Source organism: Scardinius erythrophthalmus (assembly GCF_964197995.2).
Source record: "Scardinius erythrophthalmus genome assembly, chromosome: 14".
NCBI classification, from domain to species: Eukaryota; Metazoa; Chordata; class Actinopteri; order Cypriniformes; family Leuciscidae; genus Scardinius; species Scardinius erythrophthalmus.
This window is the reverse complement of record NC_138234.1, coordinates 24,798,369-24,821,241: the sequence shown is the minus strand read 5'-3', so window position 1 is coordinate 24,821,241 and position 22,873 is coordinate 24,798,369. Positions and strand designations below refer to the sequence as shown.

The window sequence follows — 22,873 nt, the reverse complement described above, 5'->3', positions numbered from 1 at the left end:
TGATCAAAGGTGTTGTCTCAGCGCGTGTGACTAGAATATTTACCAGTTTCCCTGCCTTGTGGCAATGAATAAATATGACACATTCCTGTTATTTTTGGCAGAAACTTGTGAATATTTTCGTACTTTGGAATTTAATTTTATCTCAAGATAATTTAAGATATTTTGCGGAATTACTGACGTTTGTACTTATGCTGGTCAAATATCAATCTTTAAATGTGTCAAGCCTCTTCAAAAACACGGAATCATTTGATCTCAACAGTTTTATTTAGAAAAACACTTTTCAATTCTTAAAGTGCTTTCAGTTAAACAGAAACCCTCGAAAAACCTAGCCAAAGCAGTTTGTTAACTTGCACGGAATAACTTTGTGAGTGGTTATTTTCATCTGACCAATCCTACACGAGAATCACACTCACTGTCAAATCACAGCTCTTTGTACGTGTTGCAAGGCGGGACCGACCGTTACAGCCAATAACGTGACTCTTCGTTGATCTGACGTAGGACGCCACTGGCCAATCACAGCCTGCGATCCATCCCTGCAACAGGCTCCCGCCAATTCTGAGCGGGGAGCGCGAGGGAGTCTAGCCGGGGATGATACGGGAACGACGGGACTAGGATTACACACGAAAAAAACAGATTCTACAACTCTAAAAGTTACAGAAACGCATCAAATTTACAGTTGACTCGTTAATGCTACAACTGGAAAAGACGTGGAGTCGATGACTAGCTTTAAGAAGTTGTGCACGGAGTCGAAAAAAGCGCTCCTCGTTTCCGTTTAACGTTTTTTAGTGAGAGGATCGCGCGAGCGCACGGAGCTGAAAGGCGCGCGGATGGTGGTCGTGATGCTCGCGGCTGAAGAGCCTTTGGCCTCCACTCCACGCAGAGGTTTGATGTTAAATGTGAAATAAAACTGGGTTAAAGCACGAATAGAGTCTATACACCGGGAATAGTTGGGTAAATAAAGGCGTAGACGGCTACTACTAGCAGAAAAGTATAAAAACAGCACTTATTTCCTGAAATTAATTCTAAAACAATTGTATTCTAACTCAGTTTCTCTGACAAACGATAAGAATAGAGTTTTAATGACTTTTCCAGGTAGTGTTTGGGGTTGTCGAGGGTTTTGTAAGCTTAATTAGCATGTTAGCAGGTGAGCTATTGGCTCAGATTTGTTATTTGACATTCTAGCTTTCTACACACAAAATGTGACTTTCCTCACGTATAATGTTTATTTTTTCCAGTATTCGTGGTGGTGTGTCGAAGCACGTCCCATTTATGTTGTTTTGAGCTCAATCCAGCTCTTTGTTCCCCAGTCTTGCGCTAATGGGCGAACTTTTCACGTATTCACAGGTTCGGTTGCCCAAACTGGCCTACAAACCATCATTCACTGAAAGGCGGGAGATCAAAAATAAACATTTTACGTGTAGCGCGTGCTTGTCGTTACTTCGAGAGCCTTTAAGCGTTTTATGTGAGGACTTTACGGCATTGAAAAGATTAAAGTTACTATTTATCCTCTAAAATCCTCTAATTCGGATGTGACTGTCAATTGGTAGTTAGCATGCAGACGTAAGTTAGCTATCACCTTTGTTATGACGAGACGTGCTTTGACAACAAGTTTTGTTTTTTTGCCTCAAGTATTGATATTAACAATATGTCAAAGTTTACGTCAGAGTGATGTCATTTTATTTTGTTATGGCTTGGAGTATTTATGATGAAGGATTTGACCTTAACACACTCTTTATATTTCAGGCATGGATTGTGCGGGCAAAGCTAATACCAGCAAGAAGCTTGTTCAAGGTAAACAACTCAAGTGTTGATATTTCTGGCCAATAATGTAAAACCATCTCCACCCAGCAAAATACAATATGGTTTAGTAATACTTGACGACCCAATCTATTAGATTAATTCATTTGGGGAACTTGACATGAAATGACACTGTGTTTTGCTCACTTCTAATATATCAGGACATCCAACAATTTAGAGGGTGTCAAGTGACTGACAATTTTTTTTATAGTGTTACTGTCTTTGGACTCAATTCCTAGAAAGGTAAAATGAAAATGCAAGAGCTTTTCTTTAGTTTATCTAACTTTTACAAACACATCAGGATGTATTCTGTGCTCCATTTACCTCGGAAGAGGGGTGTCATTGCTGGGAATGATGTCACACCGGAGTTGACCGTTTTCCAGTGCACGGGTCGGAAAACTAACATGGACACGTCCATGCGACCCTTTGTTGTGCTTGCTATTTTTAAATGTAAATGCAAAAAAGCAGGATTTTGCGCTGAAGAAAGTGACATGTGAAGGCTAACTCTGAATTTGTCCTCTGCATTTAACCCGTCTAAGGCAGGGTTTTTCCTGGGTCAAAATTGGTCTTCGGTGGTGGCTGACCGACATGGTCATCCACACACAGCAAAGAGTACCCTAGTACCCACATGATCCGCAAGCCCAATATTGACAATACATGTTAAATTTAAAATAAATACAAAGAAACAGTTTGTGATTTTTTTTCTTAACCTATTTATTCAGGAAAAAACGATCACTGTCAGGCTAGATAGTAAAAGAAAGCGATTACAACTTATTTTATATCTATACCTTGACGTTTGTTTCTTTTGTTCCTCGTTGTTAATATTTGGTTGTTCATTCTTTTATTTTATTTATTTTGGGGGCCATTTTCTTCCAGACTGTGGCTGATAATTCAATTTTAAACCTCTTCCAAATTATATATAGACTGCAATTATCAGACACAGATATTACCTGTCACTCTCACTGTCATCCTTTCTTGCCCTCTTTGCAAAAAAAGCTGTGATTTTTCCACGACTGGCTTTCATTGTTTTGAAAGATGGTGGGCGATATGGCAAAAATATCATATCACGATTTTTTTCAGGGAAATCACGATTCACAATTTTATCACGATTCTTTTTATGTTGGTTTTACTATTTTGTGACTTAGCATTACAGCCAAACTAATGTCCATATTTTAAAAACAAAGCCTTAGGTAACAAAATAAAAAAATAAAAAAAGGCAGACAGGGGTGAAGATAAAAATATTTGTCATTATTTTCTTTGTTATTAAAAATTAAGATCAAAGATACACATTACACATACACAACTTAATATACAAATTAAAAAAAGGGTAGTATATTTAGTATAGTATAGTATAGTATAGTATATTTTTCTCCTATGGAAGTCAATGGGGACCAGCTACTGTTTGGATAGCCACATTTTTCAAAATATTAATATTAGAAAAATATTAGAAGGAAATTAATAGAGGATTGGAATAACATTAGAGTGCGTAAACTATGAGATAATTTTTATTTTTGGGTGAACTATCCCTTTAAGGACAAGCGGCAGCGTGTTTACTATAACTACTGTCTCTTTAAGAGTTGTGCGCGACGCGTCTACTATACACGCATTTGACAAGCAGATTTTCTCTCAATTTTCTCAAGTTTGCTTTCACTTTAGACATAACCGACTTTGTTTATGTAAACCTTGTGTGTATTTAACAGTATAAGCACAATAAGACTCGAAAGATAACTTAGTCAAGTATCCAGGCGCTGGTAGACAGGCTTTTAGTGCATGTGAGCTTCACATGTACGCGCTGAGGAACTCACACGTAACAGTGCATCAGCACGCGAATTAGCCTAAATGTTTAACCGACAAGGCATTAAAGCACATGCAAATTATGAACTGCAGTGTCCCGTTCCGTTCCGCTGCGTTAACATTTTATGTGAATATACGTCGCGTTGTTCAGTATGTTGGGACCATAGACTGTAAAAAAAAATACAGGGACAGAGGCGCCAGAACAGATATAATGCACGATTCTACGATATTTCTTTAAAAGCAGATCGTGGAGACATTATAATCATCCACGATCAAAAACCCTAAACCACTTCAAACTGGATAGATTTTTTGCGTTTATTTAAAGTTATGTCAGCTGCATGTGCAGAATGCTTGTCACAAGTTGTAAGAGAAGATAAGGCAACTTTTTTTTGACTGCAATTCACACCCAGTGCTAATTCAGCAAAAATATTCTCCGAATACACCACGTGAAACATGGATTCGGTCTTCCGACCTTTAGGATCAGTTGATTTTGATGCGAGGGAGAGAGCAAAGAAGACGGAGAGTGCGCGCGCGGGAGTGGGGCGCTGTGATCGTTCTCTCCGTCACTCCGTCAGTAGCCTGCTTCACTCACAAAACCCAATTACAGATCAAATAAGGCTTTGGCGGGACAAAAAATCGTTTTGGCGGCCGCCAAAAAATTTTCAATGTAGGAAAAACCCTGTAAGGTAGTACGCACACACATTGGGAGTAGTGAACACACACTGCACATCGTGGACCCACACCCCCGGAGCAGTGGGCACCCATTTTTTGCTGTGGTGCCTGATGAGCGATTGGGGGTTAGGTGCCTTGCTCAATGGCACCTCAGTCATTTCCTGCTGGTATTGAGGATCGAATCCGCAACCAATCTGACACTCTACCCATTAGGCCACAACTGCCCCCCTGTGTTTGAGACAGACAAATAACTGAGCAGCCATATTGGATTCTAAAGTCGGGGTTGGTCTGCTTCCCCCGAGTTTCTCAATCGCAACTCTGACTTGAGGGGACATTCCAGTAGGGGTGGTGAAAAAAATCGATTATTGATTAATCGCGAGTATGTTATGGACGAGTATGAATCGATTATCAAATTTTCAAAAATCGATTTTTTATAAAAAAAAAAAAAAAAAAAAATCCACTCTGCGTGCATTTAGAGCATGTTATGTTATGAGAGGCGAATCACAACTACTTCAGAAAACCCAGCACAGTATAGGAACTACCAGGCAGTGACGTATGTGTACGCTGAAATAAAAAGTATTTCACCTCAGAAAAACGGACGTTCCTGTCCTGTCAGCCGTTATACTGTACTCGTAGCGCACACTCTTCAATTGCACGCGCAAATGCGGAGGGGCGCGCCGTGTATCGCTTCAATGTATAGTGCAAAGTGCAAAGGAAACTACGAGCATGCAACGTTGTTCGTTGTAAATTAGTAAGTCATGAAATAAAAGTAAAATACCAATAAATCACGTTACTGGTAGGCTACGTCGTGTGTTAGCTGAGAAGGATTTGCATGCAGGCATGATTTTCATTCTATTCACCAGGAGCAGTTTCCATGTTTCATTAACAGTTCTTGTTAGTATTGTGTATTCACCATGGTAACTGTCGTTTCAATATTAACGCCAAAATGCCACTTTATTTTCACTTTGTGTTATTTTTTATATTTGTAAAATACTGTGGTGGCTCATACCAACATTGTATTAAAAGCTAGTTTGGTTCAACTTGATGAGTCACAACACAATGTGATGTATTCATTTCTGTGTTCTACAGAACATAAGCTACATACAAATAATTCTGAAGTTATAACTACACGACACAGAAAGTGCTTTGAGTTGTTACTCAATAAAAGAGTTAAGTAATTCAGCAGCTGACTTTTTTTAATACTGCAATCACTTAGTGTATTTTTGTTTACTGTTGTGAACTGGAAAATCAATAATCGCTAATCGAAAATCGTTAATAATCGAAAATCGACTGTAATCGAATCGGGACTTCAATAATCGTAATCGAATCGAATCGGGAAATCAGACAGATTAACCACCCCTACATTCCAGTTTAAACTTCGTACTAGGGATTAGGAATTTCCCACTTCCGATGACAAATGAACGTACCATAAAGGCAGAGGAATTTAAGTTTAAGGTTTTTTTTTTTTTTTTTTCTAATGGTGGTTTTACTTTACTGTAGGATGATAGAAAGGTAGAGCAAATTGTTATCTGTAATGTAAAATAGAATATGTTATGAAAATGTTAAGTCTTTAAACCCAATACAAATTAATATAATCTAACAAATTGCATTTAAACATATACATATACAAGCCATTCTTTTGTTTCTGAATCTCATAAATGCTGGAATACTTACAGTCAGAGTCTGAAGTCAAAGTCAGTCTGCAGATTTCGGGCTGTTTATGGAAAGTCTGTTTTTTTATTATAAATATAACTTTCAGACTATGATTCTGTCTAGTCAGTGGATATCAAACATGTATGATTTTTTTTTAGCTGATTTTAGGACACATTGTCTTCATTTGTCATGCATCTACTAGTGACGAGGCACGTTTTTTACTTTGTTGTGTTGGAACAACTTAAGTCTGGTAGTGGGGATGTCACAATACCAAAATTCCAGTAGTCGGTACTGATACCATTAAAATTTTACGGTTCTTGGGACCAATTTCGGTACCACAGCAAAATCTGTTGAAACTATTTTTCTATTTTATTTAACTATTTGAAAAAAATATTAAATTAAATTCAATTACTTTATTATTTATGATGGTAATCATAAGTAAATAATACATATAAGCATTTAAGGCTATACATGCTGTTTAAACGTAAATATTGCTTATAAAAAAAATCAAGTGAAAAATAAGCAACCTTCTATGCACACATTATTATTAGTAGTAGTAGTATTTTTAATACATGGAGATGTAGCTAAATCTACTGTACAGTAGCCTAATATAATTATTTCTGTCAATTTCTTCAAGTTAAACCAAACTTTTATTTTGACTTCTCAAATGAAACGGTAAAATGCTCATGAAGTGACTCTCAGAGCGGCTCTGGAGATGAATTTCATCATTTTATCATATCGTGAGGCAGCAGAGACTGAAAACAGTGCGGGCGTCACTCGTGCTTCAGTGTGTGTGTGTGAGGTGAATGAAACCGCACGTGTGCGCCATTTATTCACACAGAGGCCAGCAGAACTTGCAGGGTTAATATTTAAATAGTCTTTTTGCGGTTTAATACACACAGACACTATATATATCGGCTACAGACAGTGCTCCTAGTAAAAAAGTTAGTCTGGAGCCCCACGTCTAGATAAACACGGAAGCGACTGAAAGCATCTGCCTATTAATGGGTACACCGGTACTACAGAAATGCTGGTATCGTCACATTTTAAATATTTCAGTACCGAAGTACCAGTACTTTTGACAACACTATCTGGTAGTGTGTGATCCTCAGTCATTCACATTGTACGACACCCAGCTGTTCTCTGACAAAGCCGGCAAATGTATAATGCCAAGTGTTTTAAAATCTGTTTAGATTTTGAAAGTAGTTTAGTGTATTCCAGCCTTAACTAACAATGTTACCTCCCTACAGCACGTCTACCTTTTAAAAGGCTCAACCCAGAACCCAAGGAATGCAGTGAACCCAAAAGAACCAAAGGTCCGGTTGCTCCAAAGTGTTCTGAGCCAAGCGCATCTGATGGAGAAAATGAGATAGACAGCTCCTCCTCCCCGATGCACCGTGGCCCGGCTCTGGTAAACGGCCGCGGTCCACTTGATTGCTTCATGAGCCTACGGAAACGTTCCCCAGCCCGCTCTGTCCCTGTAGCCACCATTGACCTCACCGAAGACTCAAATGAGGCCGTCAAAAGCCAGCCTGCACCTCCGGTTGCTGCCACCTGCCCCCTTAGTGAAAAACCGACAAAAACTGCAGAAGATACCACAAAATCTACAGAACCAACCACGCCACTGACAGATAAAGAGACTGAAAAGGATGAAGAAGAGGATGAAGACACCCTTCCACTGCTGGACATAACTCAGGAGTCTGAGACGGACGAAGAGGAGCAGCAGGAGACTGAAGTCAGTCCTGGGAATGAGTCTGTGTTGTCGACTGGATCCACCAGCTCTCTCTCAGTGATAGAGAGCTCACCAGAGCCCAGCAAGAGTGCTCCTACCACCCCTGCCTCCGTGAGTAGACATGAAGCCATTTTTATTGTCCTTTTTTGCTAAAACTTTAACCTATTGATCAGTCTCTTTTCTTTACGCAGACATCACAAATAAATGCTGCCAGTACATCGAAGCGACGTTCCCTTAAGGTAAAATCCTGCATTTTACAACATTTAGAAACCCACAATTTTAGTGTAATGTTTATCTGGTCCTAAAAGTTGTATCCAAGATGGCCGACTTCTAAATGGCCACCATGGTCACCACCCATCTTGAGGAGTTTGCCCCCTCACATATACTAATGTGCCACAAACAGGACTTTAATATCACCAACCATTCCCATGTTATTACGGTGTATCCATATAAATGGCCCACCCTGTATTACTCAGTTCAATGCTAGGTACACAAATGATGCTAAAAAGAAACGTTTTGCCATCACAGAAATAAATTAAGATGAATTAAAATAAATAGAAAACATTCAAAAAAATGTTATTGTAATGTTTTCACTGTATTTTGATCAAATAAATAATCCTTTGTGAGCTTGAGAAACATGCTCATTTAAAGTTTTAGTGTATAGGAATACAACACATTAAAATGATAATAGTCTTTTGCATTTAATAAATATTACAGCTATTGTAATCAATATGGCGATGGATTTAATGTAGAATTTTTTCTTTTGTCACTATGGCTCTTTTTTTTTTTTTTTTTTTATTTGGCAACAATGTCAACAGCTTGACGTCTGTCTGGAATGCAGGTCATGAGTACATAAGCCCAAAGCTGGTATTTTGGTGTTTTTTTTTTTTTCTACCCCAAAAGCAAATAAATAAAATATACCTCAATGTGAATGTTTGCACTCTGTTAAGGGTTCAAGAAGGATTGGTTGTTTCCTTTTACAATCTTGTCACTGTGGAATTTTGCACTCCGTTTGAAAAGCCCTTTATTGTCCTTTTGTCCCACAGAGTGTCCAAGAGCAGGAGGAGAAGCAGCGACAGAGGGATGAGAAAGAACGGCAGAAACAGGAGGCCAAAGCTGCCAAGGAGAGGAAGAAAGAGGAGGCCCGCAAGCTAAAGGAAGAGAAGGAGAGAGAGAAGAAAGAGAAGAAAGAGAAAGATGAAAAGGAGCGGCAGGAGAAAAAGGAGAGGGAGGAGAAAGAAAAGGCAGAGAAACTAAGAGCTAAAGAAGAGCAGCGGCAAATGAAAATTGAGTGAGTGACCCCAGTACAGTAGCATGATAGTAGTTGTTCTTGTGTTTTCTGTGAGTATTAAACTCTGGTGTTAATCCATTTAGGGCCAGACTGGAAGAGAAAAGGAAGAAAGAGGAAGAAAAACGGTTGAAGGAAGAGAAAGAAGTGAGTGTTTTTATCTATCTAAAGTTTTCTTTATTGCTGATTGCTTCATATTGTCCTCAATGTGTTTGTGCATCTCTTCAGCGAATCAAAGCTGGGAAGGCTGAGATTACACGGTTTCTACAGAAGTCCAAGACTCAGTTGGCACCAAAGGTAAGAGTCGCAATATTCAGTGTAGAATGAAGACCTCCTGTGTCAAACTTCTTGTGTAAAACATTTACAAATGCTACATAAGATATTTTGAGAATGTGGCCTTGTTGGGCATGTAAAGGACGCACGCACACACAAACGAGCAAAAACAAATCTAAAAATCTTTCCCAGTGTTTTAATCTCCAAACACGTTGTGTGTTTCAGACTCTGGCATCTGCATGCGGGAAGTTTGCTCCTTTTGAGATTAAACCGCACATGTCTCTGGCACCACTGACCCGAGTACAATGTGAAGACGCAGTCCTAGAGGAGCTGGACCGTTATCTTGGCCAACCTGACTGCACTCTAGATGGACTAAAGGACTGGACAAGGCACAAACCTCGCAGATCAGGTCCAACCAGGCCCAGTCACAGTGCAGTAAGGTAAAGCCACACTGAGTCGCTGCCGAGATACTTATGTACTCATCATTTATACATGCAGAACACCAGCTGGTGTTTTTGTTAGAGTGATGTGAAAGGCTTATTCTTTGTTTGTTCCTTCATGTTCTCTGTTATTAGAGATTGTGTGGTCATTACTGAAAGCCAAAAGGCAGATGGCGTCCCGGACCGCCACCGTTACGGCCGCATGAAACTCTTGCACTTCCATGATAACTATCGTCCAGCTTACTGGGGGACCTGGCGCAAAAAAAGCACTCACATCTCGCCGCGCTGCCCGCTGAGACTGGACAAGGTAAAAACGCAAGAATGTGTCGATGAAATGCTGCATTTAGGCCACCTTAAATCCACTGTGCTGTTTTAAAGAGGTCATATCTCAAAAATATTGAGGGAAATTTGGTTTGTTCATGGAATTTTTCCATGGATACAATCTGTGGCTATATTTGGCTACTTGTTTGCTTAGGAGTTTGGATGAGATCCGGTCAGGACAATGGCTTGGCAGTTTTTCAGCATGCAAAGAAGGCCTGAGGGTTCACCTCCCTGCTTCCGCTGATTTTAGGCAATTCGGAAATAAACTTTGAGTTGGTAGAGCCATTAGCTATGGAGGAAGTTTAGTCGTTGCACCGCTGAGAGATGTGGCTGCATGCCCCAGCTTAAGATGATAAATATTGTATGTCCATAACCTATGGTAGCCCATTTACACCATGTTAGGGGAAAGATCATATTTTGGTAAATCATATATGCCTTTTTGTCATGATTGTGACTTGTGCCATAATTATTATATATATTTTACATATAATTATGTTGCATGTTAATTTCAACTTTTTATATAAATTATGACATGGTATAACTATTTACCAATGTGTATATATTTTTTTCTTATGTGGAGGAAATGGGCTTCCATAGTAACCTGAAGTGGTGTTAATTAGATATTTTTTTTTTTGCTTATCAGGAGCTGCTGGATTATGAAGTGGACAGTGATGAAGAGTGGGAGGAAGAGGAGCCGGGAGAGTCTCTGTCACACAGTGAGGGGGTGAGTGATACGACATCACTATTGTTACATTCCACTACAGAAGCCATGCTTCACACCAGTGAAAATTCACACCAAAATTAGCCAGTTTGAATATGGTGGTGACTTTAATCTTGCTTTTCCCTCCAGGATGACGACGATGAAGGAGGAGATGATGACGATGATGATGATGGGTTCTTTGTGCCCCACGGTTATCTGTCAGAAGGGGAAGGAGCACTTGAAGACGAGGTACATGGAACATCACCCTCCTTCAATCGCCTCATTCAGTCACGTCATGACCAGAGGTGTCAAAAGTATTCACATTCATTACTCAGGTAGAAGTACAGATACTAGGGTTTAAAAAGACTTCTGTAGAAGTTGAAGTATCAACTCAAGCTTTTTACTCAAGTAAAAGTATAAAAGTACTGTTTTCAAAACTACTTAAAGTATAAAAGTAAAAGTAATGTAAGGAAAAAAATGCCATTAAGGACAAAAGCTAAGGCCGCGCCACAGGGGCCTATATAGTGCACTACCCCAGCTCCTCAAAAAAAACACTTTTTTTTTTTTTTTTAAAGGCCATATTTGACTATAATTATATTAAAATGTTGATGTTGAAAAATTTGGGATGATGCACTAGGCTACCTGTTTCAGCCGTATATATGCCCATAGAAAATTAATTTTCTAATTAAATAAGCGGAGGAATCAGGAAATTAATAGGATAATGTAATAAGGTCTATATTGACCTTAACAATACGTAAATTAATTAATTCTGTAATGTTACAAATACAGTAACTAATAAAGACATGGAGGCAGTTTAACAGAGACTTAACTTTACTACGCTCATAGTGCAATGCAATAGTGCAATACTGTCTTGTTCCTTGCTTTTTGAAGAAGCCAAACACATGTCTGCATCTTTCATTAAAGGGATAGTTCACCCAAAAAATGAAAATCATTTACTCACCCTCAAACTGTTTCAATCCTGTATGAATTTCTTTCTTCTGCTGAACACAAAAGAAGATATTTTGAATAATGTCGATAACCAGACAGTGGATGGACCCCATTGACTTCCATAGTAGGAAAAAAAAATACTATGGAAGTCAGTGGCTACCATCAACTGTCTGGTTATAGACATTATTCAAAATATCTTCTTTTGTGTTCAGCAGAAGAAAGAAACTGGTTTGAAACAACTCGAGGGTGAGTAAATGATGACAGAATTTTCATTTTTAACTAAGTGAACTAATCATTTAACAGAAATTAACTGTTGGCATATGTTTCACATCAATACTGTCCAATTTGTCCTGTTGGACACGACACACAGCAATACTGTTGTGTCACTTGTGACCATTGCTCTGCGCCATGTTTTCAGTGTCCTAAGAGCACTGAAACTTCTTTCAGTCCAGCTGATGAGACTGGGATGATTTGATCAACAGGCCTCTCATTTCAACAAGACCAGCCTTCAACAGACCAAGCAATATTATTTTTTCATGTTTTATGGGGACTTTCCATAGACAATGATTTTTATACTGTACAAACGAACTGTGTATTCTACCCCCCATAGACTAACCTTACCTATCACAGAAAACTGTCTGCATTTTTACATTTTCAAAAAACAAAAGTCTGATTTATAGGCTAAGCTGTTTTCTGAAAAATAAAAATAAAAAATCCCCTAAAAGGACAAGGATTTCGGATATTGACATCTTTGTGGGGATATTTTGACCCTATAATATAGAGCACACACACACACACACACACACACTCTCTCTCGCTCACGCTCACACACACACACACACACACACACACACACACACACAACACTCACTCTCTCTCTCTCTCTCTCTCTCTCTCTCTCTCTCTCTCTCTCTCTCTCTCTCTCGCTCACACACACACACACACACACTAACGATTATGTTAGTGTTATGTTACGATTGTCATTATATTGTAAAAACGTCTGTCCCCAAATCAATATTTGACGCGATTTGCCCCGTATTCTCGAGCACAGAACTGGTGATTTCTCCCTCGCTTACCGCATCTAGGTTTCCTTAGGACTCGGAGGAGTTTTGGCGCTTCACACAACCAAATGTGACTACAGCCTCTCACAAGTTAGAAAGAAAAGAAAACACAAAGCCAATCAGTTTAGCGATGTGTGTTCAGGAGGCGGGACTCAGATCTATTAACCGTTTGTGTAATTGGCCAATTTTTTTTTTTAACGACGACAAGCCGGAATGAAAACAAGCCGAAATGAACTAGGAGTAACGAGGCTATTTTTAAAATGTAAGGAATAGAAGTAAAAAGTCGTCTGAAAAATAATTACTCCAGTAAAGTATAGATACCCAAAATTTCTACTTAAGTAATGTAACAAAGTATTTGTACTTCGTTACTTGACACCTCTGGTCATGACACTAACAGTCTGTTCTTGCAGGAGGGTAGAGATCCGGAGAAGCAGAAGGTGCGTCAGAGGATGAAGGCTCGTGAATGGGAGACTGAGCTGATGTCTAAAGGGAGGGTGAAGGTGTTGGAGGCGGTGGTGCGCGGCTGCCTGTGGGAGGGGGAACAGCCTTCGCTGGACCTCCTGCAGCCGTACGCTGTCTGTATGCTGAAGCCTTTACCTAAAGACGACCCCTGCACCCCTGAACAGGACATCTCACGCCAACAGAGGAACGAGAAATGTGAGTACAATGTGTGCTTAACTTTTGAATACTTTGGATATATTTATATTATATTAAAGTTTTCTCATCTGCTGTCCATGTTGCTTTACTAAACATTAGTGTCTTAATTTGATGGACCGTATTTTTCAAATCGAATTATCTATATATTGTTAAACTGAGTCTCTACAAGCTTTGTTTGTGTGAGAGATCGTCACAATGCAAAGTTCCACACTGCATTAACAGCCACTTTCAACTCAGTTAATACACAAAGCCAAGCCTAAAGGTCTATTCGTTCTATGAGAGGTGCAGCAAAGTCATGCAAAACACCAGTGAAAATTCACACCAAAAAAATAGATGCACCCTGAATTTTCATGATCCCCTTACAAGAGATGCATACCTGAACAAACACTGCCTTCATTACTTTAATACAGTTGCACATTGCTGGTTCTCCTGAGAGTGATTTAAATTATCCAGTGGTTGTTAATGTGTTTTTCACTTTTCTTCAGTGCTGTTACGGCTACTGCCTTTGCTTCATGGGAATGTGAACAGCAGTAAGGTCATAATCAACGAGTTCCTAGAGATCTGTCGCCAGCAAACATCCTCACCCACAGAAAGCTCTTTGAATTGTATTGACAGCGTCCCACCCAGGTAACCCGGCTAACTGTATCTTTAATATCAGTCATTATGCAAAAAAATTTCCATGAAGTACCACAGGGTTTGTGTAATTTTGTAGGCCAACCAGGAAATTAGCATCACCCTAGTTCCTTTGACAAAAATCCAATGGGATTTTTCCATTGGCTTTTGGGTTATTGCAGAAAATAATCTGGCTCTGTGACCAACAAAAGTTTATGGTTTTTACATGTTTTGTTCATCATGAAAATCTTTTTCAAATTAACTTAACTTTTATGATTTTAAGCCTAAATACAATTGCCAAAAGAAAAAGCTTTGAAAGAGTGTGATTATAAACACCACAAGGCAAGTAGATTAGTTTTCTGGCATGATGAAGATTATTGTCCCTGACAGCCTGTTGTCCCATTTATTCACTTTTTAGCAACCGCCTTTTTCAAGACATGAACAGGCTTACAGAAATCACGAGTGGTGTAGTAATGAATAATATTTCAGGCATTTATCCAAAAGCCCATTCAAAACACACATTAGCTGCTTTCCCACCATCTGGCAACCAATGAGAATGGTTTGGCTTGTTGGTGGAAAAGTGGCTATTGACTAAAATGCTACCTTGTTTTGTGGTTTTATGACTCATTTGACTCATACAGCACCCAACTGTTATTCCTTTTGAAAAATGTGTCTATTTTAGTATGTATTTCTGTGTAAACTGTATGACTAATGACTTCCAGTTGCACTCTGGTGTGTCAGAATATTAAGAAGTTACTTAAATGAAGCCGCACAAAACTTATTTTTAAGGATTTTTTTTTTTTGGCAATAGGATCCACATCAGGCGTATCATAAAAGAGAACGCCGTGTATGAAAAACGCTCCACTTACAGACGATGCTGCTGGTACGTGCATGCGGAAGTTCTGACCCGTCATTCTCAGGAGGCCTTGCCCGTTCCCTGCCAGTGGACCTACCTCACCTCCGGGGCTCAGATCCCCCCCGACGAGCCCACCGGCTCACAGGGCAACTCGCCCACCATGTCCACTTCCACCACACCCTCCAACAAGAGGAAAAGTGCCAGCAGCCACTCCATCACAAAGTATATGAAGAAATGTGGCGACTCTGAACAGGTACAGATCAATTATATATACTACTGTGCAAAAGTCTTTACACACGTAAAAAAATCACACAAAAGTATGTCAGTAGGAAATATCAGTTCACATTTCCTCAATATTAATATTAAAACCGCTTTTGTCCAGGTACACTTGCACATAGTTTTTCAGGTCGCTTCGCAGTAAGTTTTCTTCAAGCGTCTTGGAGACGTTCCCGCAGTTCTTCTGGATTTAATCTGTCTCAGTTTTTTCTATTTCTTCATGTAATCACAGACAGACTCATGGTGAGATCAGATCATACCGGCTGTTGTCAGACTCCGTGTGCATACAAAAATCTCACTGGATTATTACAATTAATGGCAAAAGCAATGTTTGGAAATGCGAACTGATATTTCCTACTGACACACTAGAGCAAAAGATACAAATAACTGGCTTAACCATTTTTTTGGTGAAAATACTAACGTGCCTAAGACTTTTGCATAGTACTGTAAATATCCTATTTATAACTATTTGTAATTAGGGCTGGGCGATATATCGAATATTAGCAATAATATCGATATAATTTTGACGATTATGTAAAATTAGAAAATATCGTGAATGTTTCAAATTCAAGCATACTTTCCCAAAGAACGCGTCGAACGTCCAATATTACGTCCCCCTTTCGTCTTGTCACGTATTAGAGACGTGAGGTGGGGGAGTCTTTTTTCCCCTTCACATTAGCAAAATGGAGACGACAAACAACACGAGTGTGGAAAGAGACAAGGGAGGGGATGATGAATTAGTCTCTATAAGGAACGCACAATCTGTAATATGGGGGTGGTTTGGTTTTCAGATAACTGATACCAATCAAAATACCGTCATTTGCAAGGTGTGCAAGAAGATAATAGCTACAAAGGGTGGAAGCACCACTAATATCTTTCATCACCTCAAGCAGCATCCTGTGCAGTACGAGCAATGCATGAAACTCCGTGAGCCATCATCACTAGCCTCGGCCCCTTCATCTGCCGAAAAATCTGGTAGGCCTGTCATCCCTAAACAAAAATAAGCCGTTCGATTCATTCTCTTGCGGTGTGCCATATGCGAGAAATAGTAAAAAGTGGGGAAAAATTACATCGGCGGTCACGTTTCACATAGCCAAAGATATGATACGTCTGCTAAAGACAATCGACCCTCGATACAATTTGCCTTGCCGTAAATACTTGCCCAGGATGTGCTCCCGAAATTGTATTTTAATGTTCACAAACAGCTGTCACAGAAGCTTTCTCAGATAACACAGTGTGTCCACTTCCGAACCGGCGAACCCTACATCAGTCTTACCATTCATTTTATTGATGGCTGAATTTATCATCATAGAATGCACTCTCTGTACTTGTTTTGCACTACTTCAGAACACATTTACATGTGTTAATTTACTAAAAAGCAGTAAGTGATCTCTTGGTCTAGATTTTTTTTTAACTGCTTAAATTTGCACTAAACATTTTGTATTTACTTTGTAACAATAGCTGTTCTATCTAAATTGTTTTTGTTGTTTGTAATAGCAATTTAGACCTGTCTAACTTTGGTTTATTCTTTAGACTGAGGCTATGGAGACCGATGGCTTCCAGGCGGACACTGAGGATGATGAAGACGATGATTGCGTCATCATTGGGGAGCAATCTGGTTAGTATGCGTCTCTACTAAAGCTTGACAACAAAGATAAATGTGCCAGAACAAGCTTGAACAATGTTTTCTTCGTAATAGGATCCTCGGAACAGGACGCCAACACATCCTTACCACAAACAGAGAGAAACACAGAGCCCATGGACACGAATGCATCCGAAACTGCTGTTCTTGCCTTGCCCTGCCTCACACCAGCGACTGCCTGAGATGTGACTCCTTCCTGTTGGGTTTGCATGCACGTGAACCAGGCGCTCAAAATCTGATCTATGATTCGAAGGATCACACAGTATTAAAGGTCCCAAGAAAGAATCAATTTTTTCCTCCTCTTTAAGTGGAGGTCTGTTAGATGGTGTACTGTTCTTCTTCATAGGTGAAGTCCCACTTTTTGAAAGGCTGATACATTCATCAGCTCTGACACCAATCAGGAGGTTGACGCTGTCTGCTGGGCTCAGTGCTCAGCCATTGTTTTAAATTGTTTATTTTTTTCCTCTCTGAATACTTGAACTGGTGTATGTCTTTCAAAAACAATGACAATTGAAATATATTGCACTTTTATATTCCATTTCTGTTTATTTCATTCTTCTACCCCCACCAGAAGTCTTTCACTTGTTTTCTTTTCCAAGAGGCTTTGTATAAAAACAGCATTTGCCATTTGTTGCTCAGGCTGCTATACGCGGTGTAAATACTATTTTTTGTTTTTTGGAAAAAATGGTGTAGAAGCTGAAATAGTAGGAGGCCGTCCAACACGTAAAAAAAGCAGCGGCATTGGCATTTCTTTTGGCAAAGTATTTTCTTAATTGTTTCGAATAAACTGCACCATAGTTTGCAGTTGTAATGGGTTTCCTACAAAGCTTGTTTAAATAAAGCATAATTTAAAAACGAACAACTTTTTAATATGCTGTTAACCAACATTTTCCTTCCACACATTTTCAAGACTTCTGCACTGTCAAGCCATTTGATTTCTTTCATATACACATCTCTGACAATGCATTTTATTTCATACATCACATCAAAAGCATCAGAACACATTTAAACTACAAATTTGTGAGTGCAAAATACAAGCAGTTTTTACAGTATAGCATGGTTTAATCTGAGTAGGGATGCACCGAAAATGGCATTATTTGTGTTTTTTAGCCGAAAGAGAAAAAATGACCAAAAATATGCCGCCCAGCCCCTCCGTGTTCAGCCATCAGGTTTTACTCTTGCGTTCCGTTCCGTGTGTGTGCTGCGCACTTTGCTCTGCCGCTCCCGCCCCAAACGCTCCACTCATGTACCGAACATGCTCACCAGAAAAGCAAAGTCCGCTCAAGTAACGTGCCGACGTGAAATTTCTCTGTAGTAGACTTGTTTCTGCTTGCAATAGCCCTATACTGTGCTGTAACATTGTGTGGGATAGCCCTGCTGGGCAACGCTGAATGATCTCTGATAACAAAAGCTTTATAGGACTGTATTATTTTGATAATTGGTCAAAATAAAAAATCTGATTGTTGCATAAACTGAATGAAGACTAATAAATGGATATTTCATATTTTAAGATAAAGCTGTTTTCTGTCCAATTTTTGGGTCACTTTTAATTAAAGTGGTTATTTATTTTTATTGGCATGTAGTTTTTAGACTCCGTAAAATGATTGCATTTATTTTAAAAGTATAATACAATTATACAAAAAAATGTATTTAAAATAATTGTCGTTTTCGGCCAAGTGCATCCAGAATTTTCGGTTTCGACCTAGAATTTTCATTTCGGTGCATCCCTATCAGTGAGCGTTATAATCTACACTAACACCCAAAGTATCCACTTCATTTATTTTTCGTAAGAGCCGGTGCATTTTTACAAACACTGGTTTGTAGTGAAAATAGTTATCCTTTACTGTTATTCTTTGAGGTTCTGAGCCATAAATATCTTAATATTCATTTAAACTACAGTTGCGCATATCTTAACCTCACACAAGCTTGTCAATTACGAAAAGAGTTTCTTGTCAACTGTGACAGTCGCCAATGTCAACACCTTGAGGACAAACTCGTTGCAAAAAATTGCATGTGCAAAGGGAGCGCATAGTATACACAGTTGGGGGGGAAACCGTCAAACATGCTGCATGTGTGAAAACAAGTATACCTCGGGCTTAATTATACAAGTCAATTACTTGACATGGTGACAAATGAAATGAACAGACATTTATCTCTATTAGGAGGTAGATCATTGTTGCAGAACACAGCTTTTTGTCTAATTTAAGTTGCGTTATAACATTCAGGCGTAGTCTCATTTTTGTTAAACAACTTCAATTCAAAACAAGAGAATCTGAACTTGGTGGTGCTCATGTTAGATCAATTTCAAACCGTTGACACAATGAGATTTTATGGTACATTAATCAACATTTCTCTCTAAGCAATAGCTAAAAAGTGCTTAAGATTACAACAGATCCACTCGCAGACCATATCACAGTGCGCAAACTGAGCTTCTTCCGTTATCATATGATGACTGGTCATGTTACTTCAAGCAACAATGCATTATAATAGGACAGACTGTTTAGAAATAGGCCCTTAAGGTGCTAACACTTCCCATAATACATCACTGACAGGAAACAACTCCTGTTGTTAGCACCATATAAATCCACCTAGCACATGTTGTGGACTCAACCAATCCTATGGGGTGGACGACGGGAGAGAAAATCACAAGAGAACGCAGGCGGGACAGGGAGACACAGCAAGACTCAGTTTCAGCTCATGCTCTTGATGTTCTCTAATAACGCGGCTTTAAGCAGAACGTCAGTCTTTCCTCCCGCGGCGGCGATGTCTGATAGCACCGCGGCGTCCCACGAGAAAATCAACAGAGCCGCTGGGGCCTGGAAGGGGAAAACAAAAGTGTGACTCAAATATTGTTCAGTAAATTCAACTTTGCAGAGAGTTCTTTGATCTGCACCTACCAGGTTGCACTCGTTCAGAGCGAACTCGTCGTCGTCCTTCAGTTTTTGTCCTCCAGGAACCACCAGCTCAAAGGGCTGCCAGCCGTTCTCCAGCGAATCACGCACAAACTGGTACAGCGCTGTCACTTTCTCCCATGCCAGGAACGTGCCTGCAGGGCGTTTAAATGCGAGTTACGCTGTACAACAACAGCCTTAAATCATGCATTGACAATGGACTACTCTAATTAAGAATAACTACCAACCCTGGAGTATATTTCCATCCGGTAACCGCACTCTCAGAAGGGCGTAGTTGTACTTTCTTCTCTCTCTCTGCTCATCTTTTTCACGCATGGCTTTCGTTCGCAGCATTGCGTTCCTCTCCACGATTTCATTCCTGTGATGAAAGATCATCATAAAAACATGGTACGAGTCTTTCTACATCAGCTTAGCACACACACAACTGCTATTGATTTCTTTACTTAAGTTGCATTTCTTTCTTCAGCTCCTCTGCAGTCAGATTGTAGAAGTCTGGGGGCAACTCGAAGTTCGTGGCGTTCTGCGAGGGTCTGAAGACCTGCGGTTGGCGATCCAGCTTGGCTCTGATTGGCTCGCCCTTCTGCAGCAGCTCCAAATCCACCTTTATCTGCTCCAGAGCGTCCGGCTCCTGCGGCGGCAACACCAGGTACTCCTCAGTCCTATCTGAGATATGTTATTCAGGGATGGAGATGTGTGAGGGCTCGGCGTTAAAGAAATGACACGCTTGTCTTTGAAATATAACGGCATTACCTTCGCCGTCCACCGGCAGCGCGGTGCTTTCAAATCCCAGGGCCTGTAGATACTCGCGAGATCCTTCAATCACACTGACCTTCTCCTTCACAAGTAAAACAAGAAGATGTGAGTGAATTCGCTTCATGAATTCAGATTTCTCTATCCTGGCTGAAAACGATCATACCTGAAACACCTTGTTGCTAAGTTTGATCTTCCGATACTTTTCCTCAGTCGGATTCTTGCAGATGTTTTCGATGTACCTGTCATTGGATTTCAGTTGTACATTTTACAAACACACTTGAGATATCGTTGTAGAAAGTCCTACTAAACAGTCCTCACTTGCTAATGATGTCAATGGCAGCCTTCACTTTCTCTTTGTCTTTATTAAAGGTGTGAATCATCATAACGGAGGCCTCCATCACATCCTCTGAGAACCTCTGTGGAAAAAGAAGCACCTTTAGTCAAATCCACGTGTAATTTCGTAAAGTCTTGCAGATTGTCTTATAATCTCACCATAAGAATGGCTTCCTTGATGTGCATCTCTCTTTCAGTCTTTGTTAAGGTTTTTCCAGTAAGAGGGCAGATGAAGAAAACTCCCGCCACTGAGAAACAAGACGGATCCTTCTGCGGAACCCCGGAGGCCTGGAAAAGGTATTAATGATCACAGTCAGGAAAAGAGTGTTGAATCTTAAAGGGACAGGTCACCTAAATATGACATTTGATACATTTTCACTGAACAATAACTCTTCTGAAATCATATAATTATGTATTATAGAGAATTGAGCATATTGTAGGATACTTTTATGCTGCATTTGGTCATTTTGGAGCGTGACAGTTTCGGTCAACATTCAATTTATTTATACAATATTAAAATTTAACCTGGTTTCTTACATGTAAACATTTATATTCCACAAATGAGTGGTAATCATACGGGTTGGGAACCACGTGAAAATGTAAATTCATTTTAATGGGGTTTTATTTCGTGCAACTATTTAAAAAAATATTTTTTTTTATTTTTTATTAGATTTAAAGGTCCACTAAATACATTTTTGCCGCTTTTCACAAGTTTTACACATACAGATATAAAAAAAACATATTTTGACCAATGTACATTCTACATAATGTTTAGATCACATGACCAAATACTATTAACATAGAGAGTAGTTGGTCATCCGGATATTTTTTGTCTACTGTTTTATGAATGCTGTGCATTCGGACATACTATTCTCTTTTCACACACTGTTTTCCTCAACTATATAGTCGGGAAGTTTGCGATTTTGGATGCACCCATTATCTTGGAACAACACTTTCAGTAAATATGTCTGCAAAAACATTCACTTTTATGTGATGCTGCATCCCTGCCAACAGGTGGCAGCATAAACTTATTGTCCAGGTAAATTCGAACAAAACCCAATAAAAGCATCGAACTTGCCTCGATATCTGTGTTCTTCTGACTGGCCGCTACGGCAGCCGCCTCTGCTTCAAGTTCTCGCTTCACTGAAATGCAATAACAAAATGAGTGGCTGTTCATGCTTTGAGATTTATTAATGTTTTTAAGATTTCTATGGAAGCTTGTTTCCACCATGGAATACAATATATAAAGTACTTGCAACTTTTTAGCTTACAATTCAGACTTATAACTCAAAACTAACTAGTAGTAGGTCATCCAGGTACTTCTTCCCTACGGTTTTTCGAATACTATGAATTCAGACATAAGGTGCATCCCAATTTGCGTACTTATGCACTATTCAATGACGTTTTATAGTATAAATATTGTTGGGCTTTCAGACTTCGATATTGAATGACAAATAAATAACCTTATAAAGTTCATACACTACACAAAGTACATAGAGCATAAGTGTAAAGTGCGCCATTTGGGACGCAACTATACTACTCTTTTAGTGTACTGTTTTTCGCATACTAGGCTATATAGTATTCCAGTAAGTATTGGATTTTGGATGCAGCGATAAACAATTCTGACTTTTTCCTCGCAATTTCAAGTATAAAATGCGCAGATCTGACTTTTTTTCTAAGAATTGTGAGATATAAACTCGGAATAAAAAAAAGATAATTCACTCGCTGTGTCCGAAATCGCCCCCTATACCCAGCCATTTGTAGTCGTGTCCGAAACCATAGTGGACGTTATCGAGTGCACTCATTCAATCCCACGATGCACCGCAATAACGAGTGTACAACCGATGTACGCTCAACGGCTAGAGAATACCCATAATGCACTGTGAGAGTCTCGAACTGAATGAATTCCCGCGTCTGACCAGAAGATGGCGCCCGCAGCTGAATCATCAATCCATCCATTTTCCAAACCTCTGGTCCAATGTGGCTATATCACACAGGTATAAATTCCTTTTTAATTGATAATTAAATCTTTTAATCAAAAACAAACTATGCAAAGCGGCAGCGCTTCCGGCGCACTCAGTGTCCGAATTCACTCATTAGTTTTCATTCACCACCTCAAGTGAACTATATTAGTGGAGTATTGTAGGGAATAG

General features: G+C 39.5%; 2 protein-coding genes across 7 annotated transcripts in view; one reads left to right on the top strand and one right to left on the bottom strand.

The window, feature by feature from the left end:
- The first annotated feature begins 63 nt into the window (after positions 1–63).
- Positions 64–18,234, top strand: chaf1a (chromatin assembly factor 1, subunit A (p150)). The gene is made up of 16 exons (XM_081384111.1): positions 64–882; positions 1,744–1,791; positions 7,167–7,759; positions 7,840–7,887; positions 8,695–8,939; positions 9,023–9,083; positions 9,165–9,233; positions 9,435–9,649; positions 9,785–9,956; positions 10,614–10,694; positions 10,821–10,919; positions 13,090–13,336; positions 13,822–13,963; positions 14,760–15,057; positions 16,614–16,698; positions 16,780–18,234. The coding sequence occupies exons 1-16, from the start codon at positions 828–830 to the stop codon at positions 16,902–16,904; spliced, it is 2,583 nt and encodes an 860-aa protein (XP_081240237.1). The 5' UTR covers positions 64–827; the 3' UTR covers positions 16,905–18,234.
- Positions 17,677–22,873, bottom strand: part of ubxn6 (UBX domain protein 6) — an 8,037-nt gene continuing 2,840 nt past the window's right edge. For all 6 annotated transcript variants that reach the window (XM_081384115.1, XM_081384116.1, XM_081384117.1 and 3 more), the window contains 9 exons: positions 21,799–21,863; positions 20,880–21,008; positions 20,706–20,803; positions 20,551–20,626; positions 20,385–20,469; positions 20,078–20,297; positions 19,862–19,992; positions 19,620–19,768; positions 17,677–19,538 (listed from right to left, as the gene is read on the bottom strand). In XM_081384115.1, the coding sequence (XP_081240241.1) occupies positions 19,413–19,538; positions 19,620–19,768; positions 19,862–19,992; positions 20,078–20,297; positions 20,385–20,469; positions 20,551–20,626; positions 20,706–20,803; positions 20,880–21,008; positions 21,799–21,863 (1,079 nt within the window). In that variant the 3' untranslated portion in view covers positions 17,677–19,412. The remainder of the gene's footprint in view (positions 19,539–19,619; positions 19,769–19,861; positions 19,993–20,077; positions 20,298–20,384; positions 20,470–20,550; positions 20,627–20,705; positions 20,804–20,879; positions 21,009–21,798; positions 21,864–22,873) is intronic.

Excerpts from the sequence above, each read along its gene's own strand:
- chaf1a (XM_081384111.1), top strand. The coding sequence starts at position 828 with ATGGTGGTCGTGATGCTCGCGGCTGAAGAGCCTTTGGCCTCCACTCCA. Across the intron at positions 883-1,743 it reads GGCCTCCACTCCACGCAGAG|GCATGGATTGTGCGGGCAAA; the intron begins GTTTGATGTTAA and ends TTTATATTTCAG. Across the intron at positions 9,957-10,613 it reads GCCCGCTGAGACTGGACAAG|GAGCTGCTGGATTATGAAGT; the intron begins GTAAAAACGCAA and ends TTTGCTTATCAG.